At 42.9% G+C, this 16,985-nt stretch overlaps 1 protein-coding gene and 1 long non-coding RNA gene across 3 annotated transcripts in view; both read left to right on the top strand.

The window, feature by feature from the left end:
* LOC132455179 (NACHT, LRR and PYD domains-containing protein 3-like) overlaps positions 1-16,985 on the top strand; it is a 39,521-nt gene that overhangs the window by 20,472 nt on the left and 2,064 nt on the right. For both annotated transcript variants that reach the window (XM_060048968.1, XM_060048967.1), the window contains 4 exons: positions 11,869-12,042; positions 12,667-12,840; positions 13,076-13,249; positions 13,425-13,471. In XM_060048968.1, the coding sequence (XP_059904951.1) occupies positions 11,869-12,042; positions 12,667-12,840; positions 13,076-13,249; positions 13,425-13,471 (569 nt within the window). The remainder of the gene's footprint in view (positions 1-11,868; positions 12,043-12,666; positions 12,841-13,075; positions 13,250-13,424; positions 13,472-16,985) is intronic.
* On the top strand, positions 13,478-16,983 carry LOC132455325 (uncharacterized). Its single transcript, XR_009525190.1, has 3 exons — positions 13,478-13,632; positions 15,901-16,002; positions 16,536-16,983. It is a non-coding gene; the product is annotated as an uncharacterized LOC132455325 (long non-coding RNA).

The raw sequence follows: 16,985 nt of genomic DNA, 5'->3' as shown, positions 1-16,985 counted from the left end.
CCATTTTCAGTGCTTTGGAACAGAAATACAGTCACTAAGACTAGCTGTTTTCCTAAAATCAATTCTGTGACAACAGTGCCACCCACGGTGGAACAGGTAATTACAGTGAATGAGACTTTCCTTTTGCTTCACCACAATAGATACTATATTTTCCCATTGACTTCAATGTAAATCGAGTGAAACCCCAAGCGGCTCGTCTTTCTGTTTCAATTTATCGTTATGGCAGATAAGTCCCACCCGTGAAGCAGTGACCGATAGGTTAGAATTTTGCACTTCCGTCACTTGATTATGATTGACACAACACTCTGGCCAGTCACCGCCTTCATTGGACAGCTATCGTGTACTGACTTTGACAGTGACGACTGACGAACACATACGTAATTTGTTGAATAATCATTTAATAAGATACATCTTTTTTTCTGTGTAGGTGAGGATTTAGTTGTTTAGGGTTAGTGTTGTTTAGGGTTAGGGTTTTTTGCTAGCAGCCGCTAGCTCAGGTGCAAGATGGATCGGACTACCAGTGTATAGGGGGATAAACATCGTTGACTGCGTTCATCTTACAGGATTATTTTCAGTAATTTTCATATGAGGACAAATTACGAGTGAAAGTAAAGGGCAGACCAAACCCTCCTGTGAAAATAACACAGCTCGTTGGTGCTACGGTAATGAGAAATTTCAATTGCTCCATGTATGACAAGGTCAACTGGCTAACAAATCAATGAAGGTGTTTGAATCCAGCTAACACAGCACAATGAGAATGTGAGGAAGAACCGTGAAGTTCTGCGAAGGTTGATTGATACAACCACGCTTTTGCGACGCAAGGAGCTTGCTTTTAGAGGGCATGATGAAAGTGCAGTTTCTGACAATAAAGGCAACTACATAGAGTTTGCTGATGTGGTCGCCCGTTATGACGAGGCCTTGTCTTCCAATTTAGAGTAATCTACTGCTTTTTCGGGAATGTCAAAGACGATTCAGAACGATCTGATTGAATCTGTTCCAGCTGTCATTCAAGAGGAGATTAAACGCGAAATAGTCAAAGCACCGTTTTTCTCGTGGCAGGTTGATGAGACTACTGATATTTCATGTAGTAGGCAGCTGTCCATTATCGTGAGATATGTATGTTGATGTTGCTGGGGTGATCCATGAACGTTTTCTCAGATTCTTTGACGTGTCAGATGGCAGAGATGCTATTTAAAAAAATGTGAAATGGCAGTTTATGATTACAGAAACAAACTTGTTGGTCAAACGTATGATGGAGCAGCTGTCATGTCATCATCTCTTAATGGCTTACAGGCCAAAGTAAAAGTTGTTGCTCCATACGCGCAGTTTGTTCACTGTTATGCTCACCGGCTCAATCTTGTGCTCAATCTTTTCACCAGGTCAACTAAGGCCACGTTTATACGTAGCAGGGTATTTATAGAAACAAATATTTCCCCCCCTCCGTTTTCAAAGTTGTCGTTTACATCAAAACGCATAAATACGCCGTCAAGCGCCATTATAACTATGCCAAACCTATGGGCGGCAGTGTAGGGAGAAGGAAAAAAGCCATGCAAGCCAATCAGAATCCTCAGAATCAACAACAACGAATAACACAAGCGTCTTCCTGTAGCAAACAAACTGTAAACATTGGGCGCTCATATGACGTTAAGCATTTCCTGGCGCATAATGTGACGCTTCAGAACCTAAAACCCTGTTTAGAAATGATCGTTTTCTGTGATAAAAACTGAGTTTTCGTGTAAATGAGAGGCCAAACCGTGTGGAAATATCTGCGTTTTCCCTTCGTGTAAACGTGGCCTAAGAGAATGATGTATTTGGAGGAGAGTGATTGTCCCCGCCTTCCTAGAAATGCCCCTACCCGGTGGAACTTTACATCAAGAATTGTTGGCACTGTTGCAAACAATTATGATAAATTACTTGACGTTTTTGACAGGATGGTTCAGAGTGGTGATGATGATGACACAATAAATAGAGCAGATGGAATCATGAAAGATTTGGAGGATTTTTAATTTATTTTCATGTTGCCGACATAGAATCAGGTTCTGGCAGAAACAGAGGTTGTTTTCAACATTTTACAACATAGAGCTGCAGATGTGGTTTTCTAAAAAGCAAGGGTTAACGCTCTTCTGTCCTTTATCACAGAGAAGACTTCAGAGGTGTCATTTTGTGCCATCTATGAAAAGGCTGTTGATATGACCTATGATCCAGCACAGAATCCAAGGAAAAGACACCGTGGTCCAGAACCAAAAGAGTGTTACAAAGGAGTGTACATGGCTGTGTTGAACAAACTCATTGATCAAATCACAACACGCTTTGCTAACATTGAGAACCAGGGTTTTTCTTCAACTGCTCAATTCAGCTTCATTTCAAGAAATGTCAGTTGGATACCTTTCCAACTGAGGCATTTGACTGCTTGTTGAAGGGATATGGCCAGTTGTTTAAATCAGACAGATTAAAGGCAGTTTTGCAAGTTCTATATTAAGACAGGGATTTTCACACTGGAAAGGTTCAACTTTGTGACTTCATTGCATTTTTCAAGCAGGGTGGACTTGCGAAAGTTATGTCAGAGGTTTATTGGCTATTGTGCTTAATTGCTACAATAGGAGTGACATCTGCTGGTGTGGAGAGAAGTTTTTCATATCTAAAACGTCTTAAAACGTACACACGCAATACCATAGGACTAGCCTGGTTCTACCAGACACTCGTACTTCACTTCATTTCATTTCATTTGTACAGAGAGTCTGGACCTAATCAATTGACAAACGTTAACTCACTTGAAGGTGGGTGTCTGTTGAAGTTTAAAATAATTGGATCTGCCCAGTGCCACTCTGGATCTGCCATAACCAATCGCTAACGTTTGGTTGGGAATCACGCGCAGGTTGTACACAAACCAAACACCTTGCGCGTCTGCACGAAAATGTCCGTCAACGACAGCTGCAGGTTTTGTTCGTCGAATTTAATTCATCAGGGAAAAATTGCACATTGTAAATCAACTACCGACCTACAACAACAACTCAAACTGGCGCACGACTTTATCGTCATTGTTCTCAGACACGCCCTCTGTTCGCTGATTGGGCGCCCCCAGAAAACCAAATTACATACAGCAGGTCCAGACCTAGTACTGAAGGGAAATTCAAATTGAGCGGAAGTACTTAGGCGGGCGGAGCCAGGCTACCATAGGACAGGAGCGTCTGCGAAACTTGGCTTTTGTTGCAATTGAAAGGAGAACAGTTAAATCCTTAGAAGGAACTCCCAGTTGGTATATGAGTTATTGACCACTTCACCAGGATGACCAGGAGGGCAGAATTTAACTACAAGGTGAGAGATAGGTTAGGCATGTTATCTTGTGGCCTAGACGGGTGGTTACTTCACTTATGCTTTTAAATGTTAAGTTAAAATAAAGGGACAATTTAACAACACAGCTTTGTGACCCACAACAATGGGCCCTATCTTGCATCCGGCGCAATTGACTTAATCATTGGCGCATGTGTCGTTGCTAGTTTGCAACTGGCGCAGAGCGTTCTTTTCCCTCCTGCGCCACGTTTCGGTAAATTAGGGAATGATCTTGCGCCCCAAGGGGAGGTTCGGCGAAAGGAGGAGGCGTGTTCTGGTGCAAACATTCCCTGGTGCTATCTTGCAGTTTCAGAAACCACTTGTGCCACAAACCAGGAAATACCTGGTTTGAAGTCAGTGGAGGGTTGTCCAGATGCTATTTTAAGGGCGCATATATAATGTTGCTTGTGCAACTTGCGCATACACTTTGCTTCTCTCATCTACCTAGCCACACATTCTTGGTAAATTATTTGGGAAAGAACAGCTGATACAGCGTTAATAAGTTGTTATTTTAAATCAATGCATCTGCAAACTGTACAGCAAACACATATTTTCTTGACACAGACATCATGTACATGCCCATAACTTTTAGGATTGATGAGTATTTGATCGTGAGAAGACATGGTTTTATCACGAGTGAGTGTTAAAAAGAATGAATGAAGTGTGTGTATGTGTAAAATAATTAATGAATACGGGCGCGCGTGTGTGCGTCCATCCAATGCCCAGGCCAATGTATATTACACATATAATATGGGGAGGCATAAACTGAGCCATTTGAAGTTTGGAATTCATGTGCATGTGTCTCATCTTAGACTGCAGACACGCTGTCAAAATATCAACTCGTCAGATTCAAATGCGCTCATGGCTCTTAAAGGGGATGGGAGCTGGCACTCTCATTGGTTTATTGCACGTTACGCCCAAACCACACCTACGGGTAATTAGGCTACTTCAGACAAACCCTTTTTAGATTTGCGCGAGGCGCAAGAGTAATTTTTGCGCCGGTAAAATAGCAACATCACCATAGAACCGCCCATAAAGCTACTTGAGCTTGGCGCTTCTCACTTGCGTTCAGACCGTTAAAATAGGGCCCAATCTATTAATTGAAGTAAACAATACAGTACCTCGTAAATAACTATTTGAGCCGGAACACGCTGGAACCGGAACAACTCTATGTAACATCGTTACAATAACTTATGTACTTTCATATTGTTTAGTGATTTAACCCTAATTGTCTGGAGGGAAGAACAGGAGAGAGAGGACATCAGAATGCACTACAGCAGGAATTGGAGGTGAACAGTTTAGGGAAAGAAAAGGTAGGCTGGATATATTTCCTTTCCAGTTATGTTACCCAGGGGTGGGGGGTTAGGTGTGCGCTTGTTTCGGTGCGTCGGTCAACAGGGTTTGCTTCACCAAAATATTTGACCACCAGCCGCCACTGACCCAAGCGGAAGGAGCCCCAGCCTCCCCCCCCTGTATTGATAGAAGTCCTGAGTATTACTGAGACAAAAAATGGTTCAGCCGTAGACACAATATAAAGGAAGTTTCGCATAATCTGCTGAACCCAAGGTTGCCTACGTCAAAACATGGCAACTTTTGCATTCCTGCTGTAACCACTAAGAGAGTAAACAAAGGGAAACTTATGCCGCTTTTCCACCGCACATGTAGCTCGACTCGACACGACACGACTCGACACGACTCGACACGGTAGCAGCACAGGTCCTTTTCCACCGCAAATAGTACCTCCTGGACGTGGGCGGGGTCGGCTGCGCGAAAGGGCCGTGACGTATTTTTGTACGCGACGCAAACAACACCTACGCAACCCACACATGGACAGAACCCACATAACAACAATGGAGGACATCGATGCGATGGTATTCGTGTTCGTATTATTAGCTGCCATGTTGAAGAAGTTGAAGAAGTGGAATATGTTGGCTGCAGCGCTGCTATGGCTGTTACCAGCATGGTTGCCATGTCGCTCTCGTGACTTCGTCACACTCTCTGGCCAATCAGTGGCCGGCCGTCTGCCGACGTCACCTTTTAGCATCGGCTCAGCTCGCTTGTAACCTAGAGCGAGGCGGTACTAGAAAAAGCAGCCACTTCAGGTACCAGATACCATGTTTTCGCGGTGGAAACGCAAAAAATGCGAGCTGAGTCGAGTCGAGTCGTGTCGAGCTGGTACCATGCAGTGGAAAAGCGGCATTAGACACACTGCTAGCCTCACAAATCTCATACCTATTGCCTCCAAACCAAAAACAACCTTAAAGCCTATCAACAACATCATCAGGATGGGTCTACCTAATCTTAAGGTCTCTTAATAACAAATCATTTTAAGTTAATGATTTTATTACCACTTTTAAACAGGATTTTATGTTTTTAACTGAAACATGGCTGGAACAAAATAACAGTGTGTAATGACCTCGCCGGTGACATAACGATGTCCAGTCATGAGTATTTGAAGGAACTTTTATTGTTACAAAAACCAGGTCACTGAAACGCGTAATCAACGGCAGAAGTCCCACACAAAACAAACCCCCGCTACCCGGGCAAACCCCAACACGGTCCCTCCAACGTGCAAGCCCCCACCCTCCTGTTCTTCCAAGGCCCTCCCCCAGCTGACCTAATGATTCGCCCCCACACTGATTGACAAGAAGAACATTGCAATACATGCACATAGAACAACTGGCATAACGGAAATACAATGCAACACATAACACACAAACTATTTAAATGTCCCAGGGTCGCTACAAGTGCAACCTTTCTGATAGAGAGAGCTCCTCCCAACTATAACTTTTTTGATGCATGTAGATCTTGAAAAAGAGGTGGAGGGGTGGCTGCCATATTTAAAAAAATATTTGGGGGGGGAAACATGTTATTTGGTGATTTTCCATCATTCGAATACCTTTGTGCTGTGTTGACAGGCCACCACATACTCACCAAATTTTTTCGATAACTTTACTGAATTATATTCTAGCATCTCCACAGACTTTAACTGTCTAGTTATAACTGCTGACTTCAATTTTCTTACTGATGAAGTGTACAAAAAAAAAGTTTTACCATATTGGACACATTTGAACCGTCTCAACATGTGATAGAGGCTACTCATTGTAAGGGGCACACTCTAGCCCTGGTTATCACAAAGGGCCTCAATGTTTCTGATCTCTCTGTGACTGATCCTTCACTGTCTGACCAATTTGAGTTTTCTTTAATATATATTTTATTCCCAACATACAGACAAAATCAAGTGCTGTCAAAAAACGGTATATCAATGAACATTCTAATGCACTTTTTAAAAAGGGCATCTCCTTGCAACCACCTCTCAACCCGTGTTCTGCTGATGGAATTTAATTTGAAAGTTTGAAACTCATAGATGTCATTGCACCTTATAAGGTTAAAACGATTTCTGGAAAGCAAAAGGCACCCTGGAGAAAAGCTGCTTCTGTAAAAGCACAGAAAAAAGAATGCAGGAAGGTTAAACACATCTGGTGTAAAATAAAACTTCATTTTCACCATGATAACTATAAAGAGAGCCTCTGCGCCTACAACTTTGACTTAAAAAGTGCTAGAGAAACAATTTTTTCCAATATCATTAAAACCAATATTAATAATGCAAAAACCCTATTTGCAACTGTTGACAGACGGACCAACCCCCCGACACAAATTCCACCTGATCTCCATTCCACACAGAAATGCAATGAGTTTGCAGCTTTTTATACTGATAAAATTGAAGGCGTCTGACGCACCATCAATATCTCGACTTCAGACAAAAATCTTGGACTACCACCCTATTCAGGCAAAAGTAACGTGGCAATGATGGCATGCTTTAAAGGGGTAGTTCGGAATTTTGGACATAGGGCCTGATTCCCAAGTGAGCATTGGTATTCTATATCACTGGAGACAGTTTTCAACACATTTCATTCAGTCCTTCTAGTTGCAGAGTTTGCTCGTGCTAGGCTAGCGCACGGCAACAGGCAATGCTAGCCTGCTATTAAAAACAGTCTTACCCACTCCACAGTACACCCGAGGTAAATCAATTATAAAGCCAGACTATAGATTTAAATGTCTGTGTTGATAGAATAATGTTAGAAATAAAACTAACCTTGCATCGCATGAATCATCGAGGGACTACTTTCTCAGCAGAAGCGGAATTCTACTATGCGCTGGTTAGGTTTGTAACCGAATCACGACAGAAGAACGTAAACAGAGAAGCGTGGGACAGAAGCGCAATTGAACGACTAGGCAACATGATGGTTCAGTGTGCTTTTAGAAATTGTAGAAATAAACAGTACAGATGGGCACCACAAAGTTTCCACCAATTTCCAGTGCGAGATCCAGAAAGGACTCAACTGTGGCTTGTTGCTGCTGGCTTGGACATCAAAACACCGGCTCGTGCATGTACGGTTCGTTGGATACAACAAATTCCTCATAATCGTCTTCAAAAGCAGATGCATCGCTAACTCCTCCAAACGTGGGCGTATCTTGTTAATTGAATACGCTTATATAATTCCTTTGTTCACTGTACTCTGCGTTTGTAGCAATGACAGCGGCAGGTAACCTAGGTATCAGTCCGCCGCTGCCGTAGCCTACGTACAGGAATATAAACACTGCTGCTGAGACCCCGCAATTCCCTCAAAATGCAATGCAATGCAAGGTTGGTTTTATTTCTAACATTATTCTATAAACAGACATTTAGATTTATAGTGTGTCGTTATAATTGATTTAACTCGGGTGTACTGTGGAGTGGGTAAGACTGTTTTTAATAGCAGGCTAGCATTGCCCGTTGACGTGCGCTAGCCTAGCACGAGCGAACTCTGCAACTAGAAGGACTGTATGAAATGTGTTGAAAACTATCTCCAGTGATATAGAATACCAATGCTCACTTGGGAATCAGGCCCTATGTCCAAAATTCCGAACTACCCCTTTAATGTTATAGACTCTAAAACTCTTGAGGAAACAGTGACACAATTAAAGCCATCCACCTGTTGCCTTGATACTTTACCTACCAACCTCTTTAAGAATGTTTTTGACTGCCTAGCAATAGACACATTGCAAATAGCTAACAACTCTCTCCAGTCAGGTAATTTGAAATAAGCCTTGAAAACTGCAGTAATTAAACCTCTATTTAGACCAATATCAAATCTACCCTTCATAAGTAAAATCATTGAGAAAGTTGTCCTCCAGCAACTTAATCACTTCCTGGCATCAACTGGTTACTATGAAACCTTCCAATCAGGATTTCGACCGCTTCACAGCACCAAGAACGCCCTTGTTAAAGTTGTAAACGACATCCCTCTTAAAACAGACTCTGGCAAAACCTCAATACTAATGCTACTAGACCTCAGTGCTGCCTTCAACACTGTAGACCATACAATACTTTTGGACAGGTTAGAAAACTGGGTGGGGCTTTCAGGCACAGTCTTAAATTGGTTCAGGTCCTACCTACAAAATAGGAACTACTTTGTTTCCATTGGCGACTTTGTATCAGTATCAACCAACGTGACATGTGGAGTCCCACAAGGTTTGATCTTAGGACCTTCTTTATTCAATATCTACATGCTCCCACTTGGGCAAATCATGCAAATAAACAATATTGACCATCATTGCTATGCTGATGACACGCAAATCTATGTATCACCATCACCAAATGACTATCGGCCCATAGATCTGCTGTGCCAGTGCATTGAGCAAGTGAAAGACTGGTTGTGCCGACATTTCCTTCAACTAAATGAGGACAAAACTGAGATAATTGTATTTGGTTCTAAAACGGAAAGGCTTCAAGTAACCCAACACCTTCTCTCTCTGTCCTTGAAAACCTCAATCAAAGCCAGAAATCTAGGGGTTATCATGGATTCGGATTAACATTTCGACAGTCACATCAAATCAGTTACAAAATCTGCATATTATCACCTTAAAAATGTAGCAAGACTTAGAGGGCTCATGTCCACCGAAAACTTAAACAAACTTGTACAAGCCTTTATCACTAGTATGCTTGATTACTGCAATGGTCTCCTTATGCTGCATTCACACCAAAATACATATTTGCCACCCGTTCGCGTTGTCGCCCAAGTTTTGTCGTGGGACAAATCATAATCTGTCTCTGTGCAAGTTTTGTCAGGCGAATTTTTCACGCCACATCTTTTACCAGCAACTGTGCTTCATGCCAATTCATTCTCAACCATGGCCGAGAAGATAACCACCATTGCATGTTGTGGAAGAGGGAGAGACCCAGTCTTTTCATAATATTGTAATGACCACGGAAGAGGCAGTGAATGATGTATTGATTAGACAGCGATTTATTGGATAGATAAACCGTTGGAACACACAAGACCAGTAATCATCGCAACGCCGGTAAACAAACCCCGCAAAATCGAGTCCCCGCAAAATCCAATCCCTACGAGAGCTCCCCGCGGTACGGCCATCCAGAGGCGGAAAGAGCTTTGGGCGGTAGTATTATATACAAAATTATATTATATGATATACTGTTATATATATTGAGCTCCGGGAGTCGCAAACGGCAACAATCACTTTCTCCTCCATGCTGCGGTTCACCCCGGCTTGAACCGTAAGGCCCCTTACGTTACGCATGTCACTCAGCGGCCACGTTGTGGAATGCTGATTGGCTGTCATCACGCGTATGTCGCGGCAAAGTTGAAATATTTCAACTCGAGCGAATTTGTCGCGCTGCGAATCCTCGTGAATGTGCCCGCCCGTGCCGGGCGGGCACACGAACTCTAGCTGCTGCTAGAGTTCTACAAAAAGACCAAAAACTTTGAACAGATTACAACAATTCTTAAATCGTTACATTGGCTTCTTGTAGGTCAAATAATTGATTTTAAAATCATGTTGCTAACCTATAAATCCCTACATGGTTTGGGGCCAAAATATTTAACTGATATGCTTCGACTACATAAGCCTTCTAGACCAGTAAGATTTTCTGATACCAATCTGTTAATTATCCCCAGAGTAAACAAAACATTGGAAAGCAGGATTTAGTTACTATGCAACAAATAGCTGGAATAAACTTCCTGAGGATTTAAGTCTTGACCCAACTCTGACCACCTTTAAAACAAGACTGAAGACTTTTATGTTTGCTTTAGCTTTCTGCTAAATCTTAAATAAATGGCACTTTCTAAAATGCTTTTTAACTTTGCCTCTATTTTTACAAGAAAGATACATGATCTGATAGCAGAGAGAGAGGATTACTAATTTCTTTGCATATGTTTTCTTTTACTTATCTATGATTTTCTTTTATTGTAGGACAATGTTCATATGTGAAGCACTTTGAGTCTGCCTTGTGTAGGGAAAGTGCTATATAAATAAAGTTGCCTTGCCTTGCCTGGCCTTGCCTACCTCTAACCCCCGTTTTGAGTTGTCAGATCCACCCCACCTCTGCGCTTCAGGACCTCCCACTTTACAAATTAACGTAAGCACTGATAGGCATGGGTGGATTACTGCACGGGCACACCGGGCCCAAGGGCTCAGGGGGGCCCTTGGGCCCCCCTGAGCCGCCCCACAAGTTACTAACAGTGGGGTCCAGGGCCCCACAAGTTACTAACAGTGGGGCCCTGGGCCCCACTGTTAGTAACTGAAGTAAACTGAGCCGCCCCACAAGTTACTAACAGTGGGGCCCTTGGGCCCCCCTGAGCCGCCCCACAAGTTACTAACAGTGGGGCCCAGGGCCCCACTGTTAGTAACTGAAGTAGACTGAGCCACCCCACAAGTTACTAACAGTGGGTTCCAGGGCCCCACAAGTTACTAACAGTGGGGCCCTGGGCCCCACCGTTAGTAACTTTTAATGTTGCATTGTCAAAGCAATCAGTAGAAAAATACAAAAATTCTCCTCCTCCTCAATCAAATACCTACTAATAAAAATGTTGATTGGATAATATACTCCAAATAGGATTTATCTTCTTCTCTGGGTCATCCAGAATAGTGCATTTCTTCACAGGCTCTTGAATAGTGCTAGTGCTGCGGTTACATTTCAATGAAACTTTGCACAAAGTACAAATCATTGTTTTAGTTTTCAGATTAAAGCAGTGTGTCTTCATGGGAACTTAAGTTGGTCGTGTTTCCCCATAGAGCGATCACACCGGCACTGCAATACAGCCACGCTTTAACTCAGCACCGAACTAAACCTTGGCAGTTTGCGTGCATCGCAGCGCCATTTCCACTCATCTTATCAAATAGACCGTATCTCACTCTATTTGTGTTGCCATGACAGTAAAAGGTGTACATTGGGTTCAGTTTGTTAATGCTAGTATAAGGTGTATGTTTACATTCTTATTCTACTCATAACCATCTAGTCAGACAGTAAGGTGGACTTTAGAGTTGTTTAGTTAAGTTTAATAACAGATTCTTATTAGAACTTTAGGGACATTTTTTGGAGTTTTGATGATGCTTTAGTTATCTGAGCTCTAAGTAAGTTATATTTTGAAGATCTTCTGTATTGACATTCATTTAAACTAATAAAACATGTCTAAAAACAATTTTCAAATTGAACATTAATTGCAGATCCTAACATGTTCTGTTTATTGTGTGAAGGCTGCGTGGCTGTCATCTGTCAGAGAGATGCTGTGAAGCTCTGGCCTCAGTTCTCAGCTCCAACTCCTCTAGTCTGAGAGAGCTGGACCTAAGTACCAATGACCTGCAGGATTCAGGAGTGAAGCTGCTCTCTGCTGGACTGGAGAATCCACACTGTACACTGGAAACTCTCAGGTCAGTTTCACTCAATGGTCAAACAGTTACACCACAAGTTCAACATCAGAGGACGTTGAACAGATTTATCTCTAGAAAGTTAACAGGTCTATCTTTTTAATTTGGTGGCACCCCTAACAAATATGTACCACTTTATTAGATGTGAAAATGTCCTTGATCACCTACCATCCATCTGTGTCCATTCATGTGAACAGATGATTGATGTATGTCTAATATGTTTGTGTAGGTGTGTATACATATCTACGTATTAGGGGTGTAACAATGCATGTATTCCTATTGAACTGAATCGGTGCGGGCGTCACGGTTCAGTGCATGGATTTACACAGAGAATACACGGTATAAAATTTTATAAAACTGGGGTGCGAATTAATAATTAGATGCAGAACTAATGTTAGATACACAAGTTATTCAGGTACAACTAAACTGCAGCCCTGATTGGCGCCTAGGTAGTTGAGTTTTTTTTTTGGAGTTTTGTTGATGCTTTACTTATCTGACCTCTAAGTAAGTTACATTTTGAAGATCTACTGTACTGACATTAATCTAAACTAATAAAACATGTCTGTTAACAAATTTCAAATACAACATTAGTCACAGTTCCTAACATGTTCTGTTTATTGTGTGAAGGCTAAATGGCTGTCATCTGTCGGAGAGATGCTGTGAAGCTCTGGCCTCAGTTCTCAGCTCCAAATCCTCTAGTCTGAGAGAGCTGGACCTGAGTACCAATGATCTGCAGGATTCAGGAGCGAGGCTGCTCTCTGTTGGACTGGGGGATCCACACTGTACACTGGAAATTCTCAGGTCAGTTTCAGTCTACAGTTTTGTTTTTGCTCTACCCTACTCTAAAATGCTACAGTTTCAAAACAGTTAAACCACAAGACAGTTAAACCAGATTTACCTCAAGAAAAGTAATACTTCTCACAAGTGTGTGTGTGTGTGTGTGTGTGTGTGTGTGTGTGTGTGTGTGTGTGTGTGTGTGTGTGTGTGTGTGTGTGTGTGTGTGTGTGTGTGTGTGTGTGTGTGTGTGTGTGTGTAGCTTGTCTGGCTGCCTGGTCACACAGGAAGGCTGTGCTTCTCTGGTCTCAGCTCTGAGCTCGAACCCCTCCCATCTGAGAGAGCTGGACCTGAGCTACAATCACCCAAGACACTCAGGAGCTGCGCTGCTCTCTGCTCGACTGGAGGATCCACACTGGAGATTGGACACTCTCAGGTATGGACAGGACAGCTCACCACTCAGGGACAAAGTCTCCTACAAGGGTTGAAGCCGCTGCTAGATGAAGTGGTTTTAAAAGGCAGCTGTAACTCATGTTATGTAGAACATGATGAGACAGTAGGTGATGAAGATGAATGTTTCAACATGCTGCTCTCACTTTGATTCCCCCCAGTGTGGAGCACGGTGGAGTGTGGAGGCTGATACCAGCTCTTAAGAAGTGTAAGTGTCTGTTTGATTCATCACAACACACACTCACTATTGAGATGGAAAGTCCATCCACACAGCAGGAGGTGACGTCTGCTCATTCACATGTGGACTTGTGTATACGCATGTGTAGCTATTTTTCCCTGTGTTGATGTATGTCTAGTATGTTTGTGTAGGTGTGTGTACATGTCTATGTATTAGGGGTGTAACGATACATGTATTTGTATCGTATATTTGACGTCACGGTTCGGTGCATGGATTTACATGGAGAATACACTGTATAAACTTAAATAAAACTGGCGTGCGAATTAAGAAATGTAATGCGGAACTAATGTTAGATACACAAGTTATTCAGGGACAACTAAAATGCAGCCCTGATTGGTGCCTAGGTAGCCGAGCTCCGCCTTCTGGCCAGTGCTAAAAATAATTTCACCGCAAACGTTTTCAATCAATCGGAAGTAGCTGCCGAGGCACCACCGGTGGTGCCTCGGCAGCTACTTCCGAGAACCCGACGCAGTCGTTTGAGATTCATAATATTGTCTGGAAGCGCATACAGGTTTTGGCCATGATAATATAAATGTTATGATATAGATATTTATGCATAATATATTATTTCGATATAGAGCTCCATGACTCCCGCTGGAGCACCCAGTGTTCTAGTATATTTACAGAAGATGGCCAAAGGCTGTGTGCGCCTCGCCATTGCGATACATCCACTGTAATCACCAGCGCATGGTACCGTGGCCGCAAGCTGCTCAGTGCCACTCCCCCACCCTCGACCTTGATCCGCCTCGAAAAAACGGCAGGATTGTGGAAAGCTCATTGTGGGACTGGCTAAGGTCCTGTTTTGTTATATGTACTTCGCACTTTCATAAGACAAGCGGCATTTTCAGTTTCATAACTGATGGTCTTATTGTTTACAAGTTACGAATGGAGGCTGGAGATGATGTGGGGTACTTATTGTTTCCATCTTAGATTACACAGTTCAGGCGGTTGCAGCTGGCTCAGGGGAGAGGCTGTATAACACTAGGTGGTACAACCTGAGACATGCACAATAAAAAATAATTGCTTGCTGCATTTTAGTTTTTTCATTTCCCTTCATTGTACTGAACTCATACCGAACCGTGATGTCTGAACCGAGGTCTGAACTGAACCGTGACTTCAGTGTTGTCAAGACTGGCCAGGGTCAGGCCAGGGTGCAGAAAGTGGACCGCAATGCCGACACGATATACTTAAAGGCACCCAGTGCAACTTTATGTAAACATTCAATGAAAAATAAACATTAAATTTCTAGTCTTTTTTACACGTAGTAAGTTTCAATAACTCCATACCATTACATATCGACATTCAAGGAGCAAAGATGAGACGTTGTTGTGTGGTGAGAACTGATAGAAAATCAACAACAATCGCCGGTGGGGAGAAGCCATTTTTCCATTGACTGGAAGCCTGCTTTATTTATTGTAGGTTTCAAAAAATAAAGAAAATGGCGGCATTGTTGTTGTTATCGATTTTGTATCAGTTCTCACCACACAACGACGTCTCATCTTTGCTGCTTAAATGTCGGTATGTAATGGTATGGAGTTATTGAAACTTACTACGTGTAAAAAAGACTAGAAATTTAATGTTCATTTTTAAGCCTCGAAAGTTACACTGGGTGCCTTTAAACAAAAAATATAGTTTAATTTAAAACAGGGTTCGTAGGCAACAGGCTCCAACGAGCACGGGCAAATCAGTTGTGGGGGACAACTAAGGAGCTTGGCTAGACACTGGGGCACTTAAGTCCAGGGAAACAAAAAACTAGCGGTCGCAACTACGAAAATGTCCAATAGGAAGTCCAAAATCATGAGGGAAAAGAGCAACTTAAGGGCAAGGGCCGGGGCGAGGGCCGGGGCAATGGCAAGGGCAGGGGCAAGGGCAGATCCTGGGCCAAGCACCGTCTTGCGTTGGAGTAGCGTGGTTTAGCATGGCTGTAGCTAGATGTGGCGTGGCTGTAGCTAGATGTGGCTTGGCTGTAGCTTGGCGTGGTTTGGCTGTAGCTTGGCTTGGCGTGGCGTGGATGTAGCTGTAGCTTGGGGAGGCTGTAGTTTGGCGTGGCGAGGCTATAGCTTGGCGTAGCGCGGCGTGGCTACATGAACGAAGATAAATCTGCATTGGCCTGATTGGTAATCAGCCACAGGTAGGCTGCTGGCACAGCATGTCAAAAACCAGGAGCGGAGTGAGGCCATGGAGTGGGGGTGGCTTGGGCACAGAGAAGGCAGGTAGCAGGAGGGAAAACCCGGCTCAGGACAGTGAAGAGCCGGCCCGGACTGTGACAGTTGTACCGTTACACCCCTACTATGTATGTATGGTATGTATGTGTACTTGTGTAAACGTATGTGTACTTGATTACACATAGGTGTAGCTATGTTTCCCTGTGTTGATGTGTGTCTAGTATGTTTGTGTAGGTGTGTGTACGTATGTGTACATGTCTATATATAGTATGTATGAACCAGTTCTATGGTACCAACAGTTAGTTTCCAGCCAGTATGTGAGCTCAGTTTAGCCTGGTTCTACCAGACTCTCGTACTTCACTTCATTTCATTTCATTTGTACAGAGAGTCTGGACCTAATCAATTGACAAACGTTAACTCACTTGAAGGCGGGTGTCTGTTGAAGTTTAAAATGATTGGATCTGCCCAGTGCCACTCTGGATCTGCCATAACCAATCGCTAACGTTTGGTTGTGACGTATGTCATGCGCCGGGAATCACGCGCAGGTTGTACACAAACCAAACACCTTGCGCGTCTGCACGAAAATGTCCGTCAACGACAGCTGCAGGTTTTGTTCGTCAAATTTAATTTATCAGGGAAAAATTGCACATTGTAAATCAACTACCGACCTACAACAACAACTCAAACTGGCGCACGACTTTATCGTCATTGTTATCAGACACGCCCTCTGTTCGCTGATTGGGCGCACGCCGTGGCGGCGCCAGAAAACCAAATTACATACAGCAGGTCCAGACCTAGTACTGAAGGGAAATTCAAATTGAGCGGAAGTACTTAGGCGGGCGGAGCCAGGCTAAGCTCAGTTGGTTCAGTCTTTTGTTCACACAGGTGGATCCCAATGAATGTGTATTGGAACCTTTGAAAGTCTAATATCTTGTAAACAATTTTGACTATAGCTTAGATATTCTAGAGGAGCAATGAGCTCACCATGCTGAACGTTTTGCTATATAATATGTGTATGTTGTTTAAATGTTGCGGGAGTAGATTCAGTTTATACATTTTTCTAGGCTTCAATGTTTGAAAGGGAAAGCCACTCACACACACATGAGATTTACATTTAAGTTTAGCTTAAATGATCTTAAATTAACTATTTCTAAAGCTATAGCACACTAGTCCACTATAGCAGCTCTGATATTATTTAGTCTTTCTATGTTAAAGTTTGTAGAGTAGATGAACGTGAAACAGAAAAAGAAGAATGCAAGAGAACAGTACTAGTGTTGATGATGATGAAGAATGGTTCAGCAGCTCATCATGTCTTGTTC

Source organism: Gadus macrocephalus, chromosome 4, assembly GCF_031168955.1.
Source record: "Gadus macrocephalus chromosome 4, ASM3116895v1".
In the NCBI taxonomy this organism is placed as follows: Eukaryota; Metazoa; Chordata; class Actinopteri; order Gadiformes; family Gadidae; genus Gadus; species Gadus macrocephalus.
This window is presented reverse-complemented; position numbering and strand designations above follow the sequence as displayed.